General features: G+C 36.4%; 1 protein-coding gene across 3 annotated transcripts in view; it reads right to left on the reverse strand.

Moving 5' to 3' along the window:
• Nucleotides 1-18,364, reverse strand: part of LOC113673583 (liprin-beta-1) — a 29,046-nt gene that overhangs the window by 1,609 nt on the left and 9,073 nt on the right. For 2 of the 3 annotated variants that reach the window (XM_027189984.2, XM_089192266.1), the window contains 15 exons: nucleotides 16,305-16,346; nucleotides 15,527-15,636; nucleotides 14,266-14,446; nucleotides 13,704-13,874; nucleotides 13,481-13,521; nucleotides 9,950-10,041; nucleotides 8,225-8,329; nucleotides 6,585-6,792; nucleotides 6,193-6,250; nucleotides 5,796-5,884; nucleotides 4,419-4,492; nucleotides 3,552-3,600; nucleotides 3,235-3,360; nucleotides 769-957; nucleotides 206-412 (listed from right to left, as the gene is read on the reverse strand). In XM_027189984.2, coding sequence (XP_027045785.2) covers nucleotides 206-412; nucleotides 769-957; nucleotides 3,235-3,360; nucleotides 3,552-3,600; nucleotides 4,419-4,492; nucleotides 5,796-5,884; nucleotides 6,193-6,250; nucleotides 6,585-6,792; nucleotides 8,225-8,329; nucleotides 9,950-10,041; nucleotides 13,481-13,521; nucleotides 13,704-13,874; nucleotides 14,266-14,446; nucleotides 15,527-15,636; nucleotides 16,305-16,346 — 1,742 coding nt within the window. Of the gene's footprint in view, nucleotides 1-205; nucleotides 413-768; nucleotides 2,020-3,234; nucleotides 3,361-3,551; nucleotides 3,601-4,418; nucleotides 4,493-5,795; nucleotides 5,885-6,192; nucleotides 6,251-6,584; nucleotides 6,793-8,224; nucleotides 8,330-9,949; nucleotides 10,042-13,480; nucleotides 13,522-13,703; nucleotides 13,875-14,265; nucleotides 14,447-15,526; nucleotides 15,637-16,304; nucleotides 16,347-18,364 lie in introns of those variants that run through there. The other variant, XR_016182520.1, reaches the window with a different exon arrangement.

Raw genomic sequence — 18,364 nt, forward strand, 5'->3', positions numbered from 1 at the left:
TTTAATGTCAATATGAAAGAGAAATAACTTGATACATGTAATTCACGTTAATCTGGAGGCAGAAAACAAATTCATTTCTTCAGCAATCTCTTCTATTCATTTTATTTAACCTGCTTCGACACAAGAACATATTAAGAGTTTTTGTGGTAGCATGTTAATAATTATATAGCTTTAAATGACACACTTAATGATAAAAATGATAAACCTGAATTTCCTTATCTTCATCACGTTTTATTCTTGATTGTAAGCCAGACTCATCATTTCGCTCAGCTGAGCGTCTACTTCGCTGTACCACAAATGTCGTCAAAGCTGGAGGAACCTCTAGGTCCATAGGACATACATAGTCATCCAGTTCTACATCCCCCTTCCCACGCTTTCGTAGTGCACTAAATGACGATGTTCTTCGGACAATCTACCAAAGTGATGCAAGTCTTGTTTATTCTAATAACTACCTCAACGCAGGTGGAATGTCTATTCCAACCATTTCCACCCAGAACAATTGAAACATTTACCACGAAAAGTCAACCAGTTACTTCATCCTACCAACCCTGTATACTGGTATCTCAATCTCAGAGAGGATTCAGTGTATTAAATAAGAAAAAAAAATCACATGCAATCAGTAGCCATGGTGAATATAAAAATTGCACCAGAGGAACCAAAACAAGCATGATATAGCCCTTGAAAAGTAGTACTATCCATTCCATTTTCAACAAGACCTCTTTATTTAAATGTAACATAAACGAAACACCACACTGATTCAGTGAATACCTTATGCTTAATTCCTGGCATGAGAGGCTGAAACAACGGGTCACCCGCTACCTCTTCCTTCACTTTATGACATGCAGTCCCAACAAGGGATTGGAAATGAGTAGCCAAGTGTCGCCGAAGAAGTGTTTTACTGCTTGGTATGGACAGTAATGCTGCCAAGCTCTCTGCAGTAAAACGTGGCTCCAGTATCTACATTAATAACAGCACAGCCATAAGTGTGATTTACCCATGACAGTTAATATCATTAATCATTCAACATGAAACTTACAACATACAAAGGATACATTGTTAAATTTTACACTCGAAGTACTCGACTCAGTTTGCAGATACTTTCCAAGATAATCAGTATTGAGAAAGATGTTCTTTGTCTTGTCACGCGGGACAAAGAAAAAGTTCTTATTTCTCAGTTACTATTTGAGTATATCGAATATTTGAACCTTGTGCGTCAGCGTTTTTTGTTCTCTGCCGATGTAAAAGGGAATAACTATTAATTTGTGAGGTCTGTTGGCACTTTTAAAATAACAATTAACTAATTCGCCTTGGGCCAGTTTTATTTAAATTGTACTTTACTTTTGTAGATTTTAGAGAGAGAGAGATCTCAACTTAAAATATTTTATCATTGTTACCATAATTGTAGGTTATTTCACGGTGGGTGAGCGCGTACGATTTTTATTCACAACAAGTGAATGAAAATCGTACAAGCGAACTAACCGTGAAATAACTTATTTATTACATACATACCGAGATTCATAAGCGAAAAGAACTCAAAGATAACATATCTTTATATTCTTTCAAAGGAAAACAACGCGCGGTCAGGCCGCCTCACAGTTCGAGAGTTGCACCAAAATGGCTTCCTTGTAAAATTCTTTACATTTAAATTATCAAGCAAAAATGCCGTTAAAAGGTTAGAATAAACTAGTTAGAATAAAATAAGACATCCTGAAAATATGTTGAAATAGTTATACGGAAGTTAAAAATTTGAAATTCAGAAGTGAAAACCCGAGACTTTCCGTCTTAGATCCCTCTGCTTTGACAGAAGCGCTTTCCGAGTTTGCTCGAACTGGACGTCTTTCGTAAGGCAAAGTCCATAGTTTTTTTCCTTCAAATGGCGCTCAAAGCTAACGAAGAATGCCCTTAAGGGATTAGGTTCGTATTCCTCGTTGTCTTCTTTTTTGCGAACCGTTATAAGGAACTCGCTAAGAAACTTGTTCAGCTCTTGAGGAGTTAATTCGTCCATTTGTCTCATCTCGCCTTTTAAAACAAGAAATTCGTGAAACAGAGCAACATCGTGTTTGGTCTTTTACTTGATGTTTTCATTTTCCTGTCTGTCTATGAACTCTTCTACTGATGAATCTAAGCTCTGAAAACGGTTAGTCTGATTTGAAGCCATCTTTCTAAAGAAAAATGAACCTAAGCTCTTAGGGCCTGTTTACATGGAGGTTGGGGACCCCAGGTAGGTGAGGTAACCCGCCTAGCCGTGGTCAAAAAATAAAACGCGTTTACATGCAATCTTACAACCCCGGGGTGCTGGAGTGAGGTTTCTTGAGGTTGTTGTTGCGCTTGCAATTAAGGAGTTTGAGCAGAGGCATCCCAAGCTCACATCTCGAAAACGACGAAAGATTGATTCTCGGAACATATGTATTTATTAATGAAAGCGTCACGCGTTGTGTTACGCGGTGTTTGGTTTCGCGAGGAACCGTTGACTTAATACGTTATACGGAATAGTTTGGGAAACCAAATATGGTCGATTTACGACGCTAAATATTCCGAAATGTGAACATTTTACACTCCTTGTGTGTCCGTTGCGATTTCTGGTGATTTCTGCTATGAGACAGCTAGGAAATGTACAAAGTTTTAACACATACATGTTTTGAGCTCTTTGCCATGAACGCGACCCCGGCTAGACGGGTTACCCCACTTTGACACGTTTACATAGCAAATCGTCACCCCGGCTGACAGGGTTACTCTACCTGGCAGACCGGGTAACCCGCCTAGGCGGGTCACCCCACCTATCATGTAAATGTGATCAAAATAAAAGAAGAAATTATATAGACAGGCGGGTCACCCCTCCTTGGCGGGTTACCTCACCTACCTGGGGTCCCCCACCTTCATGTAAACAGGCCCTTAAAAATGTGTTACTTGTCTGTCGAGAGGAGCGGCAAGCGAGCGACACGGTTTTGTTCACGAGTGAAAATAATGATATAGCCAATCAGAGCGTCGATACGTCGTTTTTCACTAGGGAAAAAATCGTATGACCAATTACAACCTCTTCTCTAGCGCGAAGAGACTATTTTTATCTCGATGCTTTTTGGCGCGTAAATCTCGGTAGGTATATAATAATTATAACTACCACCATCATTACTGTTGGTATTATCATTATTCATGTAATAGTGTAGTTTGATCGTCCGGGTTACCCCCAGGTCAAACCATTTACTGTATTATTATTCATAGAATGCATATCTTTACCATCAGTGATCCATGTACACCACTTCCTCGGAGATTGGGTGCATACTCCGCTAAATCGACCAAGCGCAACCATTCTGTGACTCGACTGTTGGTCCATAACAGTACATCAGCACCTTTAAACCATGACTGATTAATACAGCAAAATAGGGTATTAGTATCAAAGTTTGCAAATAAAACTAAGCACTGTTACAGTGCTGACACTCACAATTGTCAGGAATTCTTACGCAAGAAATTAAATTAAAAGAAAGCCAAGATATTTCAATGCCACTGACGTTGCACGCTACAGCCAGTAAAGTTTAGCAATGTATGGAACTGACCTCATCCACAGGATGCCTCTTGAGACAGTTTGGATGGAAATTGTGTAACCTGTTCCAAAATAGCAAGGAAGATGACAGTCGACTATTGTTTTAGTTACAGAAACTTTAAATGCATTAAATGTATACATAGCCAGCTTTATTATTCAAGATAGGTGAAAACTAAATAATAAGGAAAAAGAAAACACAGGTTATCATGTGCTTTCAATTTCAATGACACTATACCCAGAACAAATGCGTGAATGTGATTCCACTTATCAAATTCTTACTGTTACTGAGAACGGCCTGTTAATTCATGACGTGTATCTTTAAGGCAGACTATATCTCCCTCTTTAGTTGTACTTGAATTCCCCGTTAAAATAAACCAACAACAACAAATAGAAGCACTGAACAACAAGCAGTGCATGGAGAGACGTTGGATCTGATAGGAGGAATTAAGACAACTAAAAACACACAGGATAACACTAAGTGGGGCTTTAATCAAAAACAGGTCAATGGATGGTACTTGCTTATCCATCTAATGAAACCTGATGTACCCACCATAATTTGTTGCAATGGTGTCAAGAAAATTCCAGTGAGCATTTCTTTTCGTTTTTATCTATCTAATTTGCCGGAACGAGTTTGATTCATAAATGCGTAGATGCCTTTAATGAAATAAATTCGGTAAAAACTAATCATAATTTCACACTATTGTTCACATTGGTTAATATTAATCAGAATAATTTAACAGTCCTTACAGTAGGTGATAAACATATAAACCAGGAGTGACAAGAAACACTGCAATTGCCGGTATAGGAGATATCAGTTAGGGCCCCTGGCGCTGTACTGAACAAAATTAATCATAGAATTAACAAAATGTACAATCATCACCTGAGGCACTGTATCGCTCTCTTCAAAGTGATGTGGTGAAGTGTGTTGTGCACTTTGAGGTGTAGCAAGTCACTCTGAACAGCAAAAACAAGACATATATGCTACAAAAGGTAACTTAAAGTATTCTAAAAAAAAAAGATATTCAATGCACCAAAGACATTGAATGCAATCTGTCCATAAATTTCATTAGAAAATACTTACCTAAAAATAGCTGCCAAGGACTTAAGAGCTAATGTCAACATACATCAGACAAACAGCGGCAAGTCGCCCTAATTCGTTTTCTCTCCTACTTTCATATTTTGTAGCCCAACATGTCCTAATTGTGGTGTGGTTTTTTTGTGAAAATTACTTTAGTTTTTGAGAAATGAGTTTTTTCGTTCGACCGCTCAAATATGCAAATTTTCACCCTGAATATTGCCCGAGTTGTGTGATCTCGTGTAACGAATTTACTCGACCTCCGGTATTTCTGTGACAAGAAACACTGCAATTGCCGGTATAGGAGATATCAGTTAGATATCCGGTATAGGATATATCAGGGAGATATCTGTCGGCATAATCCTTTGTTTTATCATCTAAACTTAATCTCCTGTCATTGCAAGTCAATGCCAGTAAACGGTGGCGACAAGTAGGCACACCATGTATATTTCATAGTCGCTAGCATGTAAATGTTGCCGGACTTTGAGTTCATCTCACGATAGAACAACACAAATACACAAGGAAATTTTTACAGTAACTTTATAACCATCCTTTTGTCCTTTAAAAGCTAGAAGTTCAGTAGATTCTGTCATTTTGGTCATTGTTAAAACTGTCTGTTTTGATGCTACTTTTCAACATAGAAAAAGTATGTCGGATAAAAATATTCACCAAAAAAAAAATATTTCTTTGCCAGCTTCAATAATGACAAGGGATTAAGTTTAGATGATAAAACAAAGGATTATGCCGACAGAAATACCGGAGGTCAAGTAAATTCGTTACATGAGGTCACACAACTCAGGTAATATTCAGGGTGAAAATTTGCATATTTGAGAGGTCGAACGAAAAATATCATTTCTCGAAAACTAAAATATGTTTTCACAAAAAAACTACACCACAATTATTAGGACATATTGGGCTACTAAATATGAAAGTTGGAGAGAGAACGAATTTAGGGCGACTTGCCACACCATTTCAAATTTGTTGGGTGGATGCTGACATCCTCTCTTAAATTGGAATTCTGTTCTAAGTATTCAAATGTACATTTTTTTTAAAAATGCAAAGCATCCCATCATATTCAAATCCTGGATGTCAGCTAGATATTAGTTCAATGGCATGGCTACCTGCTACCCGCAATTCATAGTGCTAACATGATACTACCTCCAACAGGATATCATTACTTACATATGTGAGATAGTTTAGCATATGGCCATCAACGGAACCCTCACTAAAGGAGTCTTTATACTGTGGCAAGCCAATGTCATCTAGCCAACCTGACATAACACAATGAAAAAAACAGTTGTTGAGGACCAGCTAACCAGTCATAGTGCTTTGGGAATGTACATTTTTTTTTTCATTATCCAAGTTAAAATTACAGTTTTTATAAAGCATTACCTGTTAGAAGTTGCATTTATTATCTGAAAATATTGTGGGGTGTTCAATTCTTCAGACTGGCTAATGATCATACTATACAACTAATTTTCCCTTTTTTTAAGGATTAAAATGAATAAAAACACATTGGTAAAGGTATTTAACTTTGTACTAAATTTGTGTTCATGTACTTGTTGTAGTTGTACTGTACCTAGCACCCAGTGGTTACTCAGCCTCCCCATCACATCAGCTCCATCTGAAACTAATGCCTAAACAGATGCAACAAGCAACACACAATCTAGTCAACGCAGATATCACTTTAGTACAGTCAGTTTGGAAAAGAGAAAGGGTGACTTAAAGTAAAGAGCCCAAAATGCTGATAAATCATCAATGTGTGACTTGAATCAATAACCTAATGAATTTTACATTTACATTGAAGATACTGAAGATAGTAATTTTATTTCAAACTTTGGTGTATGTGCTGCAGGTGTACTAACAGAAATTATTATTATACTATTATCGTTATTTCCCTATGCTTGCTATTATTATTACCAGTCCCCTCTACCATGGATGTTTTTAATAACCAGAGGATAATCAATTAACCTGAAGTGCTAACTGTAGTTTCTTCCTATGGAGTGGATTCTTCAATCCCATGTCTTTCTCAAGCTGAGCTGGTGATGCTTTAAGTAGGTCCTGACCACATGTTATCACTCTTCCACATTGCACTGAATAGTGTCCTAGGCCAAGGTCATCAAGCCAACTTAGCACCATTTGTCTACTCCACTGACTAAATGGAAGCTCTAATTGGTCACTAGAGACATGAATCATATCCATCTCTTACCATGATGTAACAAATACTTATTGATATTTATTATAAATTCTTCTGGTCAAATATGTTGATGGAAGGATACACCCTTAAGCAAAGCTTTGACTTATTTTCCTTTGAAAAGAACAAAAACTGACAACCTCAAACTAACAGTTGACAATTATTAGATATTTCATTACATAGTATCCTTTTGTCTTATCAAGATGGGTGGATTATCAACATATACCAAAAAAAAAGTCTCTTCCAACTTTTGTAAGCACATATTTGCCTTTTGCTTAATCAAAGTAGCTTGAAATTTTTCGTTTCTGTGTTTGTGTATTTTTTTACCTTTTCTTTCCTTCACTATGTATTTTTCCTCATGCAACACTTAATTGAGTCACCTACATTTTATTTTTGAAATATGATAAATAGAGAGTAACCTCTGGTACAGTATGAGAGACGTACACTAAGCTTCTTGAGATTCCAGAGTAACTTTCTACTTTTGTGTATTCAGCATTTTTATTTATTTCCTTTTTTTTTTTGTAATTTTGTATTTCTTTCTATGAGAAATTCATGTTATAATAAGAATAAAAAATTATGAAATAATGTGAAATTAAAACAATATAAAGATCATTTGGAGAAAGGATAAACCCATTAACAAATACATTTTCTTACGAAAAAAAAGCTTTATAGTTATGGAAAACAACCATATCTTTAAAATTTCTTTCTTGGGTCCATATGAAAAGAAAAAGCTGGTTTTCCTAATTAACTTCAATAACTGAAGCCACACAGTTAACATTAGAAATGTTTTCTCTCAAATCAACAATATCAGCAATCTCCCAGATGCACCTTGGTTGTTTTTCTACACCCTTTGGAAGTTGGATGTTTTTATTGTGAATATTTCCCTCTACTTAACTTTGAAACCATACAGGATGTCTATCTATTAATATTCATACTCTACTTTGCACCTGTATCACCTAATCACAAATAAATGCACAACCCCTCTACCACTGTAGATTACACAGCTTACACAAACTGAGCTGCTTAAGTGTTATTTCATAACATGTCATCACATCCACATATATTCATAACATAGAAAGCAATGCACTAACATACAAGAATGAGTAAAATAGAAAACAAGCAGTTAAAACTAACAACAATGACACATCATCTAAGATAGCTTCCACACAGATACAATGATTACTTTAAGTGAACCAGACAGTCTATTCTTTTCTAAATCCTACAATTCCAGTGAGAAATTCACCTTATCTCTTTAATCCCAAAGCAAATGACAAAGGCCTAACACTTAAGTTTTTAACAGTGGCCAATTTACATCATCAATAGTTAAGAGTTAAAAAGGCAATTTTGCAACTAACATATATCATTTGTAAACACTGAGATTATGATGCACAGCAAGTAGTGAGTTCACATGCTTTACCCATAATCACTGTGACTGAAGCCTGTGTAACTCTTCAGATCAACAGGCTCTACAACAGCCAGCCTGTCAGCAGGGTTCATCCCCAGGGATTTTGTCCTTCGTAGCCTACAATAAAATAAAAGGTTACTTTTCTAGGATAAACTCAGTGGTAAGAGAAAATCACAGTTGAATCAAAATCATTATAAGTTAAGGAGACTCTTTTAGGGACACTTTGTTGTATATCTCACAAAAATAACAGACTGAATGTACAAGCATTAAGTTCTAATGCACAGGAAAAATTTAAAACAATTAAAACAAAACAAAAACAAAAACAAAAAATTATATTTCACAAAACAATTTTCTAAAGCTATGGGAGACCAATGCTGACTCTGCCCTTTTTACTACGATAAGTTATTTAAAACTTAAGTAAGGCTGCCGTATCTTTTAGGCCCTTAATGGTCATTATGGGCAGCTTGAACACTCTCCATTTTTATGTAATATATTATTTTTGTATCCTGTAAGTTAATGTTGGGTACAAATGAAGTTGTTGGTAATTTTCAGCAAATTATTTCTCTAATCCACAACAAAGGAGACTATCTTTGTGCAAGAGGAAGCCAATGAGAAAACAATCAACCAATACATCAATCAATGTAAATGTATTAAACGTAGTCAGTACACTTAGCAAAAGAGCTAGTTTGCAGGTAGGCCTCAAAAAAAAAAAAAGAGAAATAAAGGAAAAAATAAAAGCCTTTTGAGGGTGTATAAATTAAAGCTAAGTTAAGATTAAAAACTAACTAATATTAAAATATAAAACTTCAACAATGTTTTGTCAGACTAAGTTTAAAAATGTAGAAAAATATGAACATTATAAAAATGGTAAAAATTGATTAAGAATAGACCCACATCGCACTCAGTGTCCTGTGAGATTTGATTTTTTTTGAGTTGTTTTTAAAAGTAGTGTATGTTTGAACCCTCCAAGACATGTCTAATATAGTGTTCCACAATTTCAATGAACACATCTCCATGATCTTAAGCTGAAAGTTGATCATATTACTTTTTGAAAGGACATTATTGTTTGCTTCAAGTTTCCTCATTACCTTGAGAACTTCTGTTGGATTTGTATTGCTTAGCAACACATTTAGCCTGTTTGCTAGGTTTTTGATATGAGCAATCTGCTAGATGATCATTTTGATTTTGTTATTTCGTACTTTGAGTATAACTTGTGAAAAAATTGTTTAATGTTTTAATACATCTTGAGGATTCTTGATGATTTTATCGCCCTCCTTTCATGTGATTCCACTATTGTCTACAGTCTTTTGAGAGTTAACATAAGGCTTTATGGTGTGCTAAAACATCTTTTGATCTGTATATTTTTCCCAACACAGCTTCTCAAAATATTTGCATATAGATTTCTTCTCATGCTAACTATTTTGTTTCACATAAGATGGTAGTTCTACCAGTCACTCTGATTTAGTGATCTATTAAATTTTTCTTTGGCCAATTTCATTCAACCATTCCTCTCCAAATTTCCAGAGTGATAAACTTCAATTCTTCTAAAGATTGTTAATTGAAATATCTCATTCACTGCGAATGTTCATCTCACACCTACTTGTATAACATCTCCTGGCACCAGTAGACATTGTCCACATCATCAAAAACTTATGAAGCATGAAAAGGAACTTTACTCTTTCTGTAAAGATCTTTCTGAAAATAACAGTAAGGAAGAATGCATGTGCTGATGCTTACTTAGTAATTGCTTTTCCAAATTTACTAAAGCTTGTTTTCTTTTCTTCATCATGATTCTGGTAGTTGATGTTTCCCTGTTCTCTGGAGGTTTCCTTCAATAGTATGAAACAAAATGCAATTTTATTTACATGAACATGGGTATAACATAACAAGAGTCATAGAACTGTCAACTGAGTTTGGGTATTACAAGACCTTGAAAGGCTCAAGTCAATAATGACAGAGGAGTTCTCCAAGCCTTTCTGGGGGTATCCAGTCAACTCGCCAATGGACCAACTCGCCGATGCCAACTCGCCGACGTATAAAATCAAGTAGAGACGTCGGCGAGTTATAACACTGGTGAACATTGATGAACATCAAACAGAAGCTTGAACATTGATGAACATCACCAATGACTATAATAACTTAACACGCAAACGAAAAAGTTTATAAAGATATATAAAGAATAAAGTTTACAAAGAACAAAGTTTATAAAGATATCAAGGCGAATAAAGCGAAGTAAACATCGCCAATGACTATATCCGCTTCAGACGCGAACGAGATAATTGTGTGACGACAACAACACCGTTTGTGTGTTGACTTTTTACCAAGCAACTTGACTTAAATAAATAAGACAGATTGACATGAGACCCTTATAAACTTTGTTGCAAATAAAAAGAACTGCTTTTTACTAAAGATCTTGTCTAGAAAGCCAAGTTTTCTTTAAAAAATCTGAGTGATTGACATGATGAGTCTTTACGGTGTTGTTGTCACACAATAACTTGTTCGTGTCTAAAGCAGATATAGTCATTGGTGATGTTTACTTTACTTTATTCGCCTTGAGATCCCTTTAAACTTTGTTGCAAATAAAAAGAATTGATTTTTATTAAAGATCTTGTCTAGAAAGCCAAGTTTCCTTAAAAAATCTGACCGATTATCATGATGGGTCTTTAAAGGGTATCCGGACAACTCACCCCCTGGACAATTAGCCCCAGACGACTAGCCCCCAGTCTCTGGACGATTAGCCCCCAGCATTTGGACGATTAGCCCCCAGTCTCTGGACTATTAGCCCCCAACCCACCAACCTTGAAATAAACTATGTTCTTGCCCTTTACTTTTTACGAACGTTTCCCTATCATATATTATGAAATAAACAATGTTCTTGTTATTTGCTTTTTACGAACATTTCTCTGCCATGCGTGTTAAATTATAAAGTAAACTACGTTCTTGCTGTCTTGTTGTTTGCTTGTTATGAACGTTTCTCTGCCGTGCATATTGAATTATAAAGTGAACTGTGTTCTTTCTGTTTATATATTCTACAAAAATGAACTGTGTTCTTTCTGTTTACATACTTTACGAATGTTTCTCCGTCATGTTGTTTAAATAGGAAAGGAAAGAAACCAGGGACGAAACTTCGAAACTTTAATTTATTGGCGACTACTTGTTAATGTCAATCGGGTGTGTCGCAGGCAGATTACTGCAACGCTGTTAAAACCGGTGCGTCTATCAACTGGCGCTGCTTAACCTGTGACTTCCCTCAGGCCAAAAGCACTGCTCTCAGTGAAAATTTAAGTGAAATCTCAGCATCTACCAATCCTGACGCTGATTTCGACTCAGAGGAAACTACTAGAGGGTTGGCACAATGGACTGAACTGGCGCGCCAAAGGACAATCACAGCTGCCCCTGTAAATCCTGATCCAGGTACTTCACCGGGAAGCTACACTGGTCAGCATGCAGATCCGTCTGATTTCAGACAAAAAGCTGAAGAGACATCAGCGGTCAAGCTACCGGACCATGCAGAGAAGACTCTTTGACCTCTGGAGTCAATACGAAGACGGCCTAAGGATTTCAAAGGAGCTTCTGGAGGCCTGTGCTCACCTCGTACAACCCATGTAATTTAAATTGAGTAAATGTTAATATAGATAGACATTCACACAAAAAAGGGCTCCTTTAGGAGCCACAAACTCATAAAAGTCAATGACCAACAAATGAACGTAACTTCTCCTTTACCTAAACTAAGACTGGGGGCTAATTGTCCAGGGACTGGGGGCTAATCGTCCAAAGACGGGGGGCTAATCGTCCAGAGACTGGGGGCTAATCGTCTGGGGCTAATCGTCCAGGGGGCGAGTTGCCTGACATTCCTTTACAGTGTTGTTGTCACACAATAACTCGTTCGCGTCTGAAGCAGTTAGAGTCATTGGTGATGTTTACTTCGCTTTATTCGCCTTGAGATCCTTATGAACTTTGTTGCAAACAGAAAGAATTGCTTTTTACTAAAGATCTTGTCTAGAGAGCTAAGTTTTCTTTAAAAAATCTGAGCAATTGACATGATGAGTCTTCACGGCGTTGTTGTCACACAATTTATCTCATTCGCGTCTTAAGCTGTTATAGTCATTGGTGATGTTCACCAATGTTCACCAATGTTCACCAATGTTTAAGCTTCTGTCTGATGTTCACCAATGTTCACCAGCGTTTTTTACTAAATATTGTTTACTTTTCTGTATGTTTAACTTCTAATAAGTTGTATTGGATTGAGGACCAACTCGCCGACGTCTCTACTCGATTTTATACGTTGGCGAGTTGGCGTCGGCGAGTTGGTCCATCGGCTAGTTGACCATAATTCTTTCTGGGAGTGCACAGAAGTGACTGACTTTTTTTTCCTCTGATACTAGCATAGTGTCATATCTTTAAGCAGGAATTCCCAATGAGAAATAAATCATCATGATATGCATGACTGTATGTTGAATATGACTGTTTATGAAAACGAAAACAATCTTTGCAGTAATAAACACGCCTAAAGCAGTTGTTAAAATAAGGCTTGAACCCATGACCTCTGCAATACCACTGCCATGCTCTACCAATTGAGCTGACATGCTAACTGGTTGCTGGGTGTTATGTTACTTTGCTGTAAACCCAGATTAAGAAATGAATATGAAAGTGATCTTCCCAGTAATGAACACTACCTAAGCAGTAGTGAAAACAGATTATTAATATAGACTTCAGGCCCTTGTTACATCTGAAGAAAATAACCACTGGCTTGTAGTAACTAAAAGAGTACTTATTTCTCCATTCTACATAGAGACATCTCTAATGACTGGCAAAAAACGGCACAACTTTATCCTTCTGAAAAAGGTCTTTTGGGTTGAAGAGAGTAAACAAGGATAGGCTTGAGCAAACAACAGTGTCAAAGTCAGAAAAGGCAAGCTTCTAAGTAAATCTTAAATTCTTGGAAAAGACTAATTTCTTAGATTGACACATATTCATCTTTCTTCCTCTTGATATCTGAAAAATGTTGTTAAATTAACTTTCTGTAGTATTTAGATTTACTACAATCTTGGCTGAAACATGGCTTAAATTTCAGCAATCACAAATTAAACACTCATTTTAGAGCACTCACTTTCTAGTGACCTTAAGATTGTCAACCTATGAGAGTTCTGAGGGTACATGTAGTTTAAGTAAGGAGGATGACCATCTATGTATGAAATTTTATAAAAAGAAAGGATCTAGATGAAGTAATTAAAAGAACCAATTGTACATGTAAAAAATATGATGTACCTTAACTTGTGAATACTTGTTTCCTTCACATTCTGTTGCAGCTGTAAGGAAAAGTAATTTTATTAGTATGCAAAATGGTAAAATTTGATAAAAAACACCTTTTACCACTGTCTTATAATTACATGCACAATAAAAAGCAAATGTACACATATCCACACAGTTAACTTACAAAATCTAGTAGTTTTATTATGAATTTACGTTCACTTAACTGAAACAATATTACCTAAGTTAGGTTCACTTGAGCTTTTAGGACCTCTTAACTTCATCAGTCCTTTGCCAAATGATGCCCTAATTCCATGCCTTTTCCTATTTGCAGGACTAGCTGGAGGTGTTTCTGTCTTTAGTGCTCTTAAGCTAGGTGTCACTGGATTGTTTACAGCTTGGGTGTATGATTCTGGAACAAAACAAATTAAAATTATAATATAATCTGAATTCATGATATTGTCATGTGCTTAACCAGCTACTGTTTGCAAATAGAGTAACAAAAGAGAAAACCTTTTTTTTTTCTCTAAATAATAACATAGAAACAAATGTATAATGATTAACAATAGAATAATGAGAAGTTGGTCTCTGAGATGATTGACATAATTTGAATGTGGACCTACATCTCCTTCAATAACATGTACAATAATTATCACTGTGCAACAAAATACTTCTATGTACACTTTTAAGTTCTAACTTATCTTTGAATTGACAAACCTAGTAAAAAAAAAAAATGAAATTGAATGTAATGGGTGTGTGGACTACTAATCCATATCAGTAAGTACACTGTATAATAAAATAACCTGTGAACAATGCTCGACTCTGTCTTGGAGTGGTAACATATGGCTCTGGACTGCTGGTACTGCTGGTTGTTGTTACCATGTCAGCACTTTGTATGCTACTGCTGTCAATACCATCCAATGAAACAACTGGACTACTATCCAACTCCTTTGATTGATTTGCTTTCATCAGCATTTCTTCAATCTACCACCCAAATAACCATTTCATTGTTGTTGTTCAGGCATTGACAATATTCATCTTCAATTTGAAATTCATTACAATGAAAATGAGAAATATAATGACTCATCCAACAAGCAATCTTCACTCTTTGAGTTTCACTGCCTCACAATCCAAATCAGGATAGAAAAAGACTCCACTTTTCAAAGTTTCATAATAGCATAAAGGCATACTGATTTTATAACAAAGTTTCTAGTATTTCATTTGATTGGCTCTTGCATGTACACTTTACTTTATATCTGTCTACTGTACTTACTTACATAACAACCTGTCTTAATTGATAAGTAAACTAATTTGTGAGGTGAATAGGAGCTGAGCATGTACAGTGGTCTTGCAATGTACTCAGAGAACAACTCCTGTCTAACTAATCATACAGTACTGCTCACATTTACTGCAGCACTGCACAGTCCCATGTCAAGCATGTGTAATGCACAGTACATGTGAGTAGTATTGTAATTCTTTTTTCATCTTTCATGCAAACCCTTTCCTTCGAACAATGGTGCAGTTTCTAACAAGACAGTAAGATGTCAATTGAGGGACACACTACAGCTGTGAATGATTTGAACCAGGAAATTAACAGTTGATAAAATTGTCTCTTCTCACTTCTTACCCTATGGAACTAACTGCAGTGATTTTAAAAACTGCCTTACAAAGCTGTAAAATCCTGGTACAGGCTATTCTAGACAGATGTCATAGACTATTAGCTCCATACAAATATTTTATTCCCAACATTAGCAACATAACCACAGACCAAAAAGAAGCATGTTAGCTACAGTTCTCCACTGACCAATAACCAATGTACACTGAGTTATAGCCTTACTACTAATTCCATCATAGCAAAACTGATCATTCAGTCTTCCCAAACCAGACTTAAAACACTCAAATGGCATTTAATGGACTCCTTACTTGACTTTGATGATGATTCATACTCAGGTTGTGTAAAGGTCAGTCACCACTAGAAACAATCCCAACACTTGACAAACTATCAAAATGTGTCTGCAACTGCATTATTTCATAGAATAGTTTGTGATTTAAACAGGCACTTACTCTCTTGAATTTCACAAGAGTTTGCTGAAGTTCTTGAAATTTTTTATCTTTTTCCTTACAGGCAACTGTTAAGGTTTCAACTTCCATTTTCAGGTGGTTTACCTCAGAAGCTGTGATGATTCAAGATAATTATTTAATTGATGATAATAACCATTATGATAATTTTATGGATGATAAAGATGATGATAATGAAGTAAGGCCTAAGTACTACACAGGTTAGAGGTTTTGCACATGGGTAAAAATTATCCTAACAATGTTTTTTTCTCTGTTTGAGACCCCAACCCTCACCATCTACTGATTATAATTAGAGACCAGCCTGTCTTCCTCCATTATTTATGAGTTTTCAACATGACAGCCTAAAGGCCATTCAGCAAGAAATTATTACATATGATTGTTAGCATCTGTTCCCCTTGCATTTACTTTATATCAATCTTTCATGGTACTTATGAAAGCAAGGTGAACTTAGATTTCATTTCAGCTCATGACAAGTCTTTAACTGCTGTGCCTTATCAAAGTCATCAGCACTTCAGAAACTTGTAGCAGGTGAAAGTGCTGACAGCCTGGAGAATCTTGAAGTGTTTCCCAATTTACCCCAGTTTTGGTTCTGTTTCCAGTTTCCTTTCTGCTGCAGCAATTCTGGTTTTCCATATGCCCATTTTTTGGTGGTGTACATGAGAAACCATTCAGAGAAACATAGTTTCCATGACTTAAAAAAAAAGTTTCTGGAGAAGGTAAATAAGCTTATTTATGGCTTACCATTAATGAACTTAATACCTACCTTTTTCTCTGAGCTGAGATTTAAGTGCAGAGGCTGGTTGACCTGAGGAAAGATTAGTTTGAAAGAACACTTTGAATTTGTGCCCCTAAAATTCTCCAAATATATGGACATATATTTCTGTCACCAAAAAATTTGATACAGCAGAACTTATACACAAAGTAAGGTTTTAAGAAAGGTCTACCAATTTAGCCCTGTGTACGTGCATAACAACACTTGTCACGGAAGGGTCATTCAAGGGCACCCTGCTGGTATCAAGTTTCCCTCATGATTTACAATACTGCAGTGTGTTACTGATTTGACAATTCTTTCATCAAACCAGTAGCAATTTAAATAAAGTTTCTGAAAAAATAATGGATGTTGCAAACCATATTGGAAAAAAAAAAATGAAATGTTAATTGAGTACTTTTAAGTAATATCTTTTTGTTGCTATTGATGCAGCGATCACAACAGTGAACTTAAAATAATTCATGAAATTTGAGCTTGGATCCGAAGTCACTGGTTGCTTGATAACTTTCTTTGCAACCCATACAGTTCCAGCAGCCAATCCAGTCAATGTAGCTGAGGCTCACAAGCTTACTATCAGACACTTTTGGTAAACAGGCCTGTAGGGGGTGGGCCTCCAAGAGGCAATCTGTGGTTGTGTGTTTCGCTGCATTTCACGTTGTTGTGCTTGAGGCTGTGGTTGTGGTTTATTAATGAGAGCCACCAACTCTTTCCTTTTATAGTACAGTCCAGCTAGTGAGAAAACTGCACTTGCTACTGAAAGAATTTGAATGCGTGAGAGTGACGATGATGTTTCTGGTTGTAATCCTACACTTTTGGTGCTTGCCTCTTTAAGGCTTTGATCCTTCCAATCTTCAGGTTGTTTTGAACCTCTTTTCTTCTTCTTTCCCTCTCTCACTCTTCTGTTGTATTCAGCAAGTTTTTGCCAGATGCAACATGCCCTGCAACTTTATTCGGTTTCATCTTGTTTTTATTAGTTGAAGTCACCTGTTGAGCCTCTGTGAGGTCTGGCCAAAGGCTAGTTGGTGCTTCTTTAGTCTTGGGTTCTTTGCCATTCATTCTATTTGTTGATGTATAATTTTAAAGTTCTCATTCAAGTTCTTATTCAAGTACTTATTTAAATACTTATTCAAGTACTAACACAAGTTCTTAGACAAGTTCTTAGACAAGTACTTGATAAGAACATATTCAGTTTCTCCACAAATACTATCCTTTCCCTTGTCATTAACCAAGGGTAGTTCAACGTTTTTGACAGCAAGAAGAACAGCACTTGCGATTGTCATGTACCTTCCAAACTTAAGACTCAATCCTCTCACAATCATTCTGAGTTCTCTCTTTAGCATAAAGTTGTCATTTGAGTCCTTCAGAAGTTTCCCTTCATCAACAAGGAAAAAATAAGCCAATGCTGAACATGACAACTGAACAAATGTATCACCATTGCATCATGAGTCTTGGAAGACAATGAAGCTTCAAATCTCTTGAAGTACTTCTCAACATCTTGTTCAGAAAGCTTCTTGACTTGATCCTGGGTGAGAGATACACCAATCATTTCCTTCGCTTTTCCACTTGCAATAACAACAGTGAGCTGGTCACAATGTTCAGAATCACTTCCTGGTTCAGCTGTTAGAATGTTCAGAACATTATTACCGTAATTTCCGGTCGTTTACCCGCACGGCCGATTACCCGCACCGGCCGATTATTGCATACGGCGAAAAAAAAAGTCAACAGATTACCCGCACTGGTGGATAACCCGCACGTTGTTAATCAACTTTTTGGTGGCGAAACGTGACATTAAGGTGATACATTTCAGTCTTTTAAAAGTTGTCTGATCCAACTTTCGAAAACTTGAAAGCGTCTTTGTCGAGTTTAAAGGTCAAAGAAATTCAGACGCGTGCACAATTCTGTGTCAATATTAGCATGTACTTTATTGATAAGATTATACAGTAAAAACACTAGCGGCCCATGCCCAAATCTCAACGTTTCATACTTGACAGAATGCGAATTTGTGGCCACATTTTGTGCGAGCGATCGTTCAGCGCCATGTCGATTTGTTGAAA

Source organism: Pocillopora damicornis, chromosome 13 (assembly GCF_964200805.1).
Source record: "Pocillopora damicornis chromosome 13, jaPocDami1.2, whole genome shotgun sequence".
NCBI classification, from domain to species: domain Eukaryota; kingdom Metazoa; phylum Cnidaria; class Anthozoa; order Scleractinia; family Pocilloporidae; genus Pocillopora; species Pocillopora damicornis.